This window comes from Calidris pugnax, unplaced genomic scaffold (genome assembly GCF_001431845.1).
Source record: "Calidris pugnax isolate Ruff unplaced genomic scaffold, ASM143184v1 scaffold211, whole genome shotgun sequence".
In the NCBI taxonomy this organism is placed as follows: Eukaryota; Metazoa; Chordata; class Aves; order Charadriiformes; family Scolopacidae; genus Calidris; species Calidris pugnax.
Window position 1 is genome coordinate 8,386,135 of NW_015091083.1, and position 12,519 is coordinate 8,398,653.

General features: G+C 41.0%; 1 protein-coding gene across 1 annotated transcript in view; it reads right to left on the reverse strand.

Moving 5' to 3' along the window:
• Window positions 1-206: 206 nt before the first annotated feature.
• Window positions 207-12,519, reverse strand: part of CDC42BPB (CDC42 binding protein kinase beta (DMPK-like)) — a 66,513-nt gene continuing 54,200 nt past the window's right edge. The window contains exons 27-36 of the mRNA XM_014957556.1: window positions 11,866-12,082; window positions 11,400-11,462; window positions 7,410-8,006; window positions 4,716-4,813; window positions 4,529-4,613; window positions 4,258-4,378; window positions 4,049-4,166; window positions 2,943-3,051; window positions 2,780-2,850; window positions 207-656 (exon numbers count right to left, since the gene is read on the reverse strand). Of these exons, the coding sequence (XP_014813042.1) occupies window positions 525-656; window positions 2,780-2,850; window positions 2,943-3,051; window positions 4,049-4,166; window positions 4,258-4,378; window positions 4,529-4,613; window positions 4,716-4,813; window positions 7,410-8,006; window positions 11,400-11,462; window positions 11,866-12,082 (1,611 nt within the window). The 3' untranslated portion in view covers window positions 207-524. The remainder of the gene's footprint in view (window positions 657-2,779; window positions 2,851-2,942; window positions 3,052-4,048; window positions 4,167-4,257; window positions 4,379-4,528; window positions 4,614-4,715; window positions 4,814-7,409; window positions 8,007-11,399; window positions 11,463-11,865; window positions 12,083-12,519) is intronic.

A 12,519-nucleotide genomic window follows, 5' to 3' on the forward strand; every position in this document is an offset into this window, starting at 1 on the left:
ATTCTCCTTAAGATTTAGGAAACAAAGAGTTATGGGAAAAAGGGAAAAGTGTATTCATCTGAGGATGTAACTAGACCTGCTCGCATTTCCTATTTCGAGGTCCAAATTGTGTCTAAAAGGATTTCCTGCTAACGAGACATTACATCATTCTATAGAAAAATAATATTCCTGATATTGTAGCAACATTATCAGTATTCTCTATTTCTTTTTCAGCATAAGAATAAGACTATTTACTGGTGGCCTTAAATGCTCCTATGCAATAAAACTGTGTCACAGCTGTGCAGACAGGAACCAACCGTAACTGAGCAGTGAACAATTCCGCATAAAAAGCCCGATTGCTATTTAGTAAAGAATTTTCTTCATTTCAATAGTTTGTATCTACAATCTGGATATATAATTATTCTTGTACAACACTAGAGATTCAGTGTCAGTCTTGGCACTAGCATCTGAGACAGCTTTGCCCTGCTCTTGAAGACTCCAGGGAGCAGTGGATGATGGAAGCCGGCACGGTGAGGGTGGCAGTGTTACGCGTCGCAGGTTGACTGGTCTAGTCCATCCAGCGTTAGCTGGTTCCTATGAGGAGAGTTGGGGCTCGGGGGACCACTTGGATTTGAGCTGTTGGATGGAGTAGAGTGTTTGGTGGAGTCTGAATCGGGCTGTTAACGAGAAACATGAAACAAACAAAAAAATTACGCTTACTTAAAATCAGTTCTTTGCGCTCAAAAGCTTTCAAAAGCACTCAAACATTAGGGTGAGCAACACCTACGAGGCAGCGTGTATGAGATTCATTTCATGGCTAAACTTTCATGCAAATATTGTCAAGGACTGCCGTAGTGCAGTCCTGAAGGTGATGTTTTGACATAACAGGAATTATGGCAAAGTACATGGAAATTGCTCCATCTCAGGCTCTTCTCCTTTAGCCACTGCAGAGCTTTCCTGTTGGAATGCATCAATCTGCCCATTGTCGTTCTGGACTTACCAGCCTGCTTTTTTTAAGCAATTTTTATCACCCAGGAGTAGATTTATGTGCCCGTATAAACAATTAGGGTCAAATCATCTTCAGTTTGGTGAGAAGAAAGGAAACAAGCGTCTGAACTTTGTTTACAAACCAGCCACAGTGAGAAGCGTGTGAAGTGCCTGAAGGCTGCCAGGGACCAGGCTGGAGATGGGGAAACAGAATATACTTACTGGAGACACCCTACGTCAATACCTCTAATAAAGACAAGTCTATCCACAGCTACTTCCCCAGCCTTAGATTAGCTGTTGGGTATTTGCCTTCACAGACGGGTCTGGCTTCAACAGGATGGCTGGGACGTGTCCCACCGCGTTGGTGAGTTACAGCTCTGAGCCCTGCACACACTCACAGCTAATGAAATACTGCACAGGAGAAACTGGTACCACCACAGCAAGTTGGTTTTCCAGCAAGGGAATATATATTTAGCAAACCAATTGAAAGGTGACATCCTTCAAGGGGGCTGTTCACAAGGTTTTGCGTGGCTCAAACGATAAGAAGATCGTCTCTAACAAGATTATCCTGACATGATCCGGTGCGTGCCGTGATAAATCCAAAAGCCATGGGGAAAACAGCAAATAAGATGGTCTCTAACAAGATTATTCTGACATGATCCGGTGCGTGCTGCGATAAATCCAAAAGCCATGGGGAAAACAGCATAAAATCAAAAGCTGTTTATTAGAGACTCCCTTTTCAAGTTTCAAACTACTACTTTTTTAATTTAAGAAACAATAAGAAATTCTAAGATCTACTGAAAATGTCGTAAAGACCTTAGAATCCATCACTACTTGTGCCTACAAACAGCAAGTAACATTAGAGCATGGAATTTAATGGAATTTGGGAAGGATGCTTCAGGATAACTAAGTCGACTGACGTAGTCCATCATCAGCACCTTTGAAAATCAAGGCAGTTTCAAAAATACCTGTGTTTACAGACCCCTATTTTCACACACTTTTAATGGCTTACTCAAGGTGACAAAGGAAGTCAGAGCGTGGTGGTGATGAGAACTGGACAAGTGCTTTGATCTGGGGTGTACAAAGGCATCTGGCTTCAGGAAAACACCCTTCAAGATCCAGAACATTACACGGACCTGTAGATGGGTCCCAAAAAGCGCTAAGAAGATGCAACGATCTTGATCTGGGAGTTTGCCTACCAGGCATAATTCCTGACATCTTCCTTGCACAGGCAGTGCTTGAGCAAAGCCTGGAAGAAGCTACACCCATGATAAATCAAGGAAACAAAAATCATACATCTTCTCTCCTTGGATTCAGGGACACCAGTTTTGTGTAGCGAGGGCACTTTCAGTTTGCTGACGTACTTTTACTCTTGTTAAAAGCAGTTGTGCATATTTTAAAATAGGATTCCTTCTGAAGTTACGTGACAAAAAGTCTTCCTTAAGGCAGCACAGAAAATTACTTAACTAGTTGTATTACTTAGCTATTCTATGCTAATAGCCCAGTGAACATTTTTAGGAGCTTTGAGGACATTTCATCAATTAGTCAAATTTCCTTGTCTAAAAAACTTAATCCAAGACATAATACTTCTTAAAATACCACCATAAAAGGATCTTTTCACAGTTTTGCTTTTGTGCTGGCACATCTAACTTGCCATCATATGTTACAAGCTGGAAAAAACATTTGTGGAAGGAAAACACCTCCATAAAGAACACAGTCTTTACGAAGTATTTCCTCAGAAATTTATTGGAAAAAGAAAACAATGGATGGCAACAAGGTATCGTTAGTCTCCATGTAATAAAAGCTACTATACCTCTTTGTCAAACTCCTGGTCAGGATCAGACATGCTTCGGGAAGGCATGGCTCCTCCCACATCACTGCCACCTGGAGAGAGAGAAGGAAAAAAGGCAGTTTTACGCCTCTTGTAGAAGCCATAAATGACAGCTCAGAACTGACAAGCTTCCTTCCAGCCTTACTTGACGAGGGCCATGAGATATAGGTCTTGTTTCTCTGCTGCTGCTGCTGCCGTGAGAGGTTGGCGGTAGACGGACACGGTTTCTCATCCTGTGCAGCAGGCAGGACACTCTACAGTTGAAATGAAACACCTCGTTAGCCAGGAACAAGAGCTATCCAACCAGGAGTTGTCACTCATGAAAACTTTACTGCGCTTTTGAAGCTATTAGAACCCCGTGTTGTTAGAAAAACTCTGAACTTACTTGACCACATCCACAAATTTTCAGTAACAGACACAAACCCTGAGAAAGACAGAGAGAGAACTAAGCCCCATAGCAGCCACCAGAACCTGTCAGCCAGCAAACCCTCTACCAAGGGGCAGGGACTGCACCGACAGCTCTGCTTTCCTTCCTCCTCCTGCTGAAAGGACAAAGGCATCACCCTCCCCTGGGCTAGCAGAGAAGGACAAGAGAAAGCCTGACTAGCAGCTATAAGATGGAGGGTAAAGAACACACACTGTATTTGTTAATTACAAGATAAAAATAACGCTACAAAGCACTGCAACTTACATGCATTTTAGTTACCTCCACAGCATTAGTTTTTTTCCCCCCTTGTTTTTTTCGCTCTAGAATTGGCAAAGTGCCACAAGCACACCAGTTCCAGTTGCTAATGGTTTGTAGCTACTCCTACCCTTGCTAGGGAAGCAGAGGAGGGACAGGAAGAGGAGGAAAGCAGAGGGGAGCCTTGCAGTGAGGAATGGTCACTCTGGAGAGAGATCTCAGCAGAGATAGGGCTCATGCGATAGCCGTGCTCAAAGCCTGTGGGAGTGATATCAGAGCAGAACGTCAAGAGGATGAGGGGGAAGGAAATTCGTTCTGTTATTTTAAGGTGACAAACAAGAAAGAGGAAGGAGGAGAGATTGATTATTTACAAAACTACTAACAAGCTCCTGGCAGGGATATCTACTTCTTTCAGTGTCTCATTCAGAAGTCAGCTAACAGTATTTACTTGGACAGGATTTAGAAGCGTTGCACATCAGAAAGGTTGAACCCCATACAGCTCATCTTCACCGTTTTTCTGAGCAAGAACAAATGCACATATATCCCCCTCTCTTTTAAATGTATTTTACCAGTGGGAGGTCCATGAGAACCTGCATTCCATCTCCTGGTCCCATATGAGCCACGTGGTTGAAATTCGTTGGGTTAGAAATCATCTTTGACCTTAGCTCGGGGTCTCTAAGCATTTCCCTAGAAGAACAGAGTCATTTTTACTATTAGCATTCCCAGTCTCTGCATGTCATCACGTACATTAAGTCACACACCACGATTCAATCCTTACCGCCTTTGCTGCAGTCGCTCTTCCTCAGGAACCTTAAACACAAATCTTCTTTTGCTCCTCGTTCGAAGCATCTGCTTCTTGCTGTTGTCAGAGGTTTCTGGTACGCTGAGGGCAGCTCCTGCTGTAAGATCACAATACAATTTTACATACACGGGGACACGTTGACCCAGATGCATCCAATACAAGCCATCTCACTCAAAGGTAACATTGCTTAAAATTACCCAGTTAGCTTCGTGTCATTTTCCCCCTTCTCCCCTTGCTCAGTACTCACCTGCAAACTTGTTCTTGAAATATATTAGTCTCGGGGGCTCGCAGTTCAGGAGATTCAGCGTGCCGTCCATGTTTAATGGTCTGATCTGTTTTGAGGAAGGAGGCAGAGAATTAACTCAAGCCTAGCATCCACTGCGAAGAAACTTCTCATTTGGGATGAAGTTCTAAACTCAAAGAAAATGACTTACCCTTCGCAGGCCAATAGTCTGGACCCATTCCATAGTGTTAACATCAAATACATCGACACCGTACTCGCTATACACTGTTACGTATGAAGAATTGCAACCTGCATAAATTAAAAACAGAAAACCCTGATGTGGTTTCAGTAGTCCAGAACTGACATATATTTGAGCAAATTTCAACAGTTACAAGTTTTCCACTACGTGCACAATATATTTTAAAACGCTTTTTCCCAGCCCCAGATTTCAAGCAGATATTTTTGTGATAACAGATTTGCTAACGACAACTGTCAGCGTCATGGAAAGACAGAAATTTGACCCTTTCAGTATTTTTAAACTTCAAATTACGATTCCATGAAATGGCAAAATGGCATCTGAAGTTTTCGGATGCATACAAATTTGCTACTTGGTAGGAACCGAGCAGCTAGGCTTTTCTACAGATGCAGATGACTTCATTTCGGAAGCAGCAAACTAACTCTACATCTGCTGTGTGCAGGGGAAAAGAGAGGGCCACCATCTGTGAGGTGGGTCATGAAGTCACGATGCGGATCTGTTCTCCATTTCCTTCCTCTTTTGCTAACAATTATCTAGCTTTAGATATTCATGTATGGGTTGCTTTCATCAGGTTAACAGAAAAATGTCACAACACTTAAAGCCTACATCCCATTTTCTCTCTTCAACCTTTTTTTTTTAAATAAATAAAAAACCATAAAAGGTATCTGCAAAGTTTATTTTAGGTCAAACAAAAAGCAGAGATCCCTAGAGTTCTGTTCATGTAAAGACTGTGCTCTGATGTGAAGAGCAGTTACTATAAATTTATGGGATTTAATAGAGAAAAGAGCTGCTTCAATAAACAAAGGGAAATAACCCAGCGGGACACCAAACACATCACAGAATCTTCTTAGAAGAACTGAAGTAATGGTTGTGGTGCTATTTTTTGAACTTGTTCACAGAAAGCCTTGGACAGCTTTCATAAATACATATCCCAGAAGGGATTTATGGTCAAGTGTTTATTGTATGGGGTCATGGTTGACTTGGATGTCCACATCAAGGGAGACCAGTGAGCATCAGACAGAAATACCAACTGCTTCTGCCTGGCCAGCTGGTAGCCAAGGCTGGCACTTACCACTCAGAGTTGATGAGCTTGAGCAGATCTCAACTGGTTCCCTGAGAGACATGCCAGTGTCTGCACTGGGTTTGCCCACACTACAGCTTTGGGACCTGCTGGCTCCAAGGCTTTGCACTGTGCCGTGCCCAAGCTAAGCAGCCCCACAATGACTACGCTGACTCAGGACACAACCAGCACATGAAGCTGGTTTAACTGCAGCCCAGACAGGCCACCTGAGATAACAGAGCTGGCTGTGTCAGCCCAGACCTCGGCCTCTCCTAGAACAAGGGGACTGAACACCCTAGAGACAAATTCTCCATCGTATCCTCAAACCTCTCTACAACATGGTCCTTTACCACAGCAGAAACTGCAACAGGGGGAGAACTATTTCCACTTTGATGATCTCCTGATGGGACATAGTTGAAAAAAGCCACCATCACCAGATGTGGACTGAGGAGGGAGGACAAGCCTAATGAAAAGGAAAGTAATCCAGTTTCCTGTGGCAGTGGACAAAGCCCTAGGCCAAAGGATTGCACATACAGGAATGCTATAAAATAGTTTACAGTAAGAACAGCTTCTAATAATAACAGGCAAAACAATTAACTAGCATGTCCAGTTTGCTGAAGTGCAAAAAAATGTAAAGCTGATAAAGGAAAAGGAAACATTTGCTTTGGCTAATGGCATTTTAAAGTAAATTTGCAACCCCGTTGTTTCCTTGGGCCTTTGCTTCAGACTTCTGTACAGAAGTAGGTCAGAGAAAAGCAAGCAAACAATTTCAGTTCAAGACAATTAAAATTAAACAAAGTGCTGTTAGGGCCTGGCCTGATCAAACCAACGAGCACCTAACTGCTTGGTGTACTATTTAAACAAAAAGCTATTTCTTGCTTTCAATCATTCAAAACAGTTTGATTGCTATTTGAGCTCCAAATAGAAATCCTGGTTTTATCATGAACTGCCTTTGGCTACTGAATACTGAAAAATGCTCCACACGTGCTTCTATCCTAACCAGCTGATAAACCAACGGGCCTGAAGAGAGAAGAGTGGTTGAAAAAAATTACCCTCCACCTGCCTATATTATTTTTGGAAACTCTCCCCCTAAAAATAAAATCAATAGGAGCAAAATTGTAACCACTTCTGCCAAAAGCAATATTTTTACCTCTTGTTTTGTTATCTTTACGAACCCCTAGAGTCACAGTTACATTTCAACTTTCTATTGTACTTTGAGTACAGGACACAGAAGACATCCTACAGACAACCAGACATTTACACTCTCTCGGGGAGCAGAAACCTTTACAGAATTTCACAGACCAGTAGTCTTACAGCGTCCTGCAATCCAGGACCACTCTCTGTAAAAATTATTTTCCATTCCATTACTCATTCTTCTGTGTCCTGTAACAAGACAGAGCTTCTTTTCTTGCACCATCCAGGAAATTGCCAAGTTCCAAAACTACCACCAGGAAGGACTATGCATCCTGTTAACTCATCAAAACTTAAAACTGTAGACAAACCGAAGCAAAATAGAATATACAATGCTGATTATTTTTAGACAAGTAAAGCAGCAACAGGGATATGGCAACAGAAAAACATATACATACTACAGGCAACAGGAGTTGCAGGCCACATTAGTTCCTGCATGCGTGACCTTCGACCTTGCGAATCGACGTATACTCCCATATGGCTGAAGCAAAGCAGGTATTCCTCATTACTGAGCTCCACAGCACAAAGGGCATCAAAAGACTGCTGTGAGAGGAAGATAAGCGAGGGGTCATTAGGATTTACCAGGTTTATAGATTGTCCATCTCCCTGGATGGTCAACAGAGAGAACCCAGACTGGTAGCCAACACAGAGCTTGTCCTTGAACACTGCCATCCACTGTACAGTTCCCGGAGCCTGAATTTCACTGAATTTTTTGTGGAAAGGTTTAGTTCTGTGAATTTCATAGCAAAAAACCTGCCGCTTGACAGCCACAAACAAACAAGTCGAAGAACTCTTCTTTAGTGTTCCAGTTGTAATCAACTGGCAGCCTTTAGTTTCTGCAAGCTTAATGTCAAAGTTTCCTTCCGACCCATCCAGAGAGGCCCAGGGGTAAAGGTGAACGTGATGATTCCGACCGCAGATGAGGATGATAATTTTCTCTTTGGGAGCAAGCTCTATCTGGTACACCTTCTTGCAGTCAGCAGCTCGGACTATCACTGCAAAGGAAAGAGGAAAACCGTCGGGAACCGTGGAAACGCTGCAGTGTTACATACTGATGTCTGAAAATAAATCTAAACACATCCCAGATAAGAAAGAGCACTTATTACACGTGTTCAATGCTCTGTTACTAATTCTCAGAACAAACAGTGAAACACAACATTCCTGTGACTCTCTCTATCGGTGTAAAGCCCCACTTCAGTGACACTTTGTAGGGAAAGGCTGCCTAACATCTGGGATAAATGGAGAAATTTTTTTATATCATCATATCTGTACTATCCATACACCCAAGATGGTCTATCTTCTGAAAGTGGTCCCACCTTCAGGAAAAACATCAGCATCTCCAACAAATTATGGAGGAAGACCGAGAACACAAAGAGAAGAATATATTTAATTAAGTATTAATTAAGTATTTAATGCTGATAACTGAGGATACAAAATGCTGTACTCTTGGAAAATGTCTTAGCCAAATACAAAAGCCCTACAGTAAGTGGATGTTAAACCCCTACAGAGAAAGGCAAAAAATGCTGTGTGTGCTGGGGTAATTAGGAACAGGCTCAAGCTGTAGAAAGAAAAGTTTAGGACAAGCACCAGGAAAAGCCTTCTTACAGTAAGGACAAGTTAGGTTACTGTGGAAGCTGGGGAGTCTCTGCTATTTCAAGGATTTTTTTAGAGACTGGGTTAGATGGAGGCAGTTAATAGGGTTAAGTACAACAGGTTCTGCTTTTAGGATGGTGGGTATATCGGCACTTTCAAGAAGGCAGTGATGGGGTACAAACAGAAGAGACTAAGCAATTCCAAACCAGGAAACATAATACATAATATGCAAAAGCCAATTCTATTAAAATATCACTTTCATTTTTCCGTTAGCTGAATGCATTCAAAATATTTGTGCATGATAATAAAAAAGAAATATTAACTGGAAATTATATGCATTTTTCAGTAATAGTTGAGTACCCCAGCCAAGTTACCAAAGTCTGTAAACTTTTAACAAGACTTTGGCTGTTTAGATCACAAACCCAAGTGGTTTCGGGGTGCCCCCCAATTGCACAAATAGATGATACGTCTGAAGAAATATTCTGTGAAACAACCAGCTGTTGAAACCTTGCCACAGAGAAAAGATATTTTTTTTCCCCCTAGCTCCAACTCTAGCTTATGGTTTAGCTTATTTGTCAAGAACTAAGCGATAATCTGACCAAAGACCTTTGATATAAGCAGCTGGCAGTTAATTAACACTGAAAATTACAACTGCCATAGAATAGAAAGAAGATTACGATTTATAAAAATGCTATTAACACACTGGCCATAGAAAACTCCTGCAAAACATCTTTCAACTTAAAACCGAAATTGATAATTCATTTCCATATTTACATATGGCAACGGTGATGGAGAAAATAGCTCCTTTATGAAATTACTTTTCAAATTAAATGTAAAATTTGCATTTGTGCAAGAAGCTGTACTGGAATCTCTGGAATTAGTTGTGTTTAAAGTTATGTTTATATCTAAGTACTTACAGAATGGTGACCACTGGAAGTTTACTCAAAGGAATGGCATTTATTACTGCTAAAAAGAATTTCAAATATCTGCTGTCTCCACGTATAAAGCACTTTCTCCTGGAATTGGGCAACGGCTTGTTCTAAGTAAGAGGAAGCAATAACATTTTGCTTTTTGCCCCAAAACCACATCCCTGACTTCATTTGATTTTGAAAGTCAAGTATGTCTTTAAAAAACTGTATTCAGTGAAATGAAAGTTCTAGCATAACTGCAATCCAAATTTCAGGTAGCCACAAACTAAATTGCATTGAAAAAGGAAATTCAAATTCTTCCATCAAGTCTAAATTTAAAGACATTTCTTTTTTGAAGTTTGAATGAAAATTACTAAAAAAAGTCAAAATGGATATCTCAGGAGTGTCCCAGTAATTTTTTCAAAATGGGAAAAGGGACACGGGCACCTTTTAATTTTACAAATCTGTGTCACTGACCTCAACTCCCAGATAGTTAGAGACATGAGAAGGCATTTTGTTAGAAACAATCCTATCAGATAGCCTGTTAGCTCTTATATCACCAAAAAAGCATGGATTTAGAGTGCTGTCTCAGTTTCAAGTGTTACAGAAAGCATGGATTTCACAAGGTAAGTTTGGCACTTTTGAAGTCAAAGAGAAAGAAATAACTAATATTTCCTACAGCAACTTGGAAGAGGATAGTAGTAGATTATTGTATTTTAAATCTGCACTGCTTCTTGGAAATATATTACTTAAGCTCTATATATTCAGTTTAACTCAACTAGTTGTTTCAGTTTTTTGTTTATTTGTTTGCTCAAAATAAGAGTATCTTATTCCTGAAGCAGATGGCAGAATTAACCAGACTTGTTCTTTGCTTCTCCATGTTTAAAATTGCATTTTGTACAGATTGACCCCAGACAATCCCAGTGCTCATGTGCTCGTAATCCTTTTGGCCTCCACGCTTTCCCCACCATACCAAGGCACGTCTCCTGCTGTTATTTGTATTTGTGCCCAGTAGATCAGGTCAAAGTGAAAAACACTTCCCTCAGGCCCTAGCTGTGATGCCTAATAATTCAGTGACAGAGGGATGTGCCTGTGCTGCCCAGTGATGATGCTGCACACACTTTGCTGAGATAACTGCAGCCCTGTGAATGTCTGGATGGACACAGTAACTCTTCAGAAAGAACAGGCAAACCTGATCCCACTTTTCCCAAAGCAGAGGGCAGGGTGTATTGAGAACAGACAGGAAAAAAGCAGGTTCAGGAGGAAGCGTGGGGTCGGGGAAATAAAGAGATAATGGAAAAGGGCAAAAAAGACATTTGCTCTGGTCATCATGGGTCTGAAAGAGAATGTCAGTGGTTGTCAAATTTCTGGAAGAAACAGACAATGATACACGGTAGCTTTAATGCAAAGTCTTCAAACTCTTGTGTTGCTTGCACTGGCTGTCTACTAATTCACGGCAGTTTAAGTCCTCTGATGGTGCAGCTTTGGTGCAAGCCTGTCCCCGTGTCAAGTTTTTCTCATTCCATTCAAGTTCTATTTAGTAAGTGCCTGATAATTCACTGTGCACCAACTGCTGCTGTGTGTGCTGTGCGTGCTCGGTGTGCTGAAACATTTTGCTACCTGCTGTGGGAACACAGCTAAGGTGAGAATGTGTAAGAATATGCCCCGCAACCCATCCCTTTAATTTTAGTCAGTCAACTGAACGTAATGATAATGACCAAATTAGTTTTTATATCTCACACTCACTTTTCCTTCTCATCAATTAACTGAGTGCTTAATGCTTACTTTACATGAAGGGCTGTTGTGTAACCTATATTCTAACAGCACTGGAAATTAGGGAGCTCATATTCTGTATGAAATTACTGCATTCATTATGGCCCAACTTACCGTCACGGGTCACTTCTATCACATACAGTCCTTCTTCTGAACCAATCGCTATTCTATCTCGATCTAAACCAGGGAGGATAAAAAAAAAAAAAAGGCTATTAATTCAGCCGTACTTACCCTTATCTTTAAGACAGATTGTTTGCTTTGAACAGCTGGAAAAATTTCTAGACAAACAGATTTTCGACAGCAAATCAATTTTGCTTAAGTTCGTGCAGTCTGTCAAAAGAATGCTACACAAGATATACAGCATATAGCTGAAACAACCTGTTAAAGAACTAAATGTATTACTTATTCTGAAGAAATCTGAATATCAATGCAAGATTAGCATTTCCCCCTCCCATTATTAAATTCCTATGAAGGAATTCAGCTGAGGAATTCATTTCAAGGTGTCAGTGCTCTCATTACAGAAGCCCATCTAAAAGCTCCAACAACTCTTAGACACTTATAAAAATTAAAACAAACATACCTACAATAGCAGCAGCTAAACTTGCTTTAATAAGAGGCAGTGTACTGTCATAGGCTTCTTGTGGAATATGCACAACCTGGTTTTTCAGTCTGTTTTTGTGCAAGATAGACTGCAGCCCTTCTAGGATTCCAACCCACTTTCTCTTCTCATTCTCATTTTCCGTCAGGATCAGGAGAGAACAAGACTTTGAAGGCAAACCTAAGAGAGAAGCTGTCACCTTTTAACAGACAGAGAAAGAGAAATTAATAAGAGTAATAAAAGCCCTTTTTGTCAGTGTGATATACTTCACAGAACTGCAAAAGCAAAATGCGCTATTTCGTAACAATGCGATGATGTACCTGAGGGGTATGCGACACCGCAGACAGCTAACACAGCCTTTGAAAAAATGCACAAGCCTCAGCAGTTTTGTTTAAAAACACTCAATCTTGCTTAATCGTCCCGAATCCTAAAATATGGGCAAGAAACGCTACATTCCTTTCCTACAAGGCAGTAAAAGGCTCCTTCCTGCTCTGCACTGGAATTTGAGCAGCATGCCATAATTTGTCCTGATTCTTCCCTCCACCCCGATCTTTTAATAACTTACTGAAAATTACATACATGCTTTCTGAATTAGATGCTTTTAAACCCAATGGCATTGCTATGATCAGCTCTAGC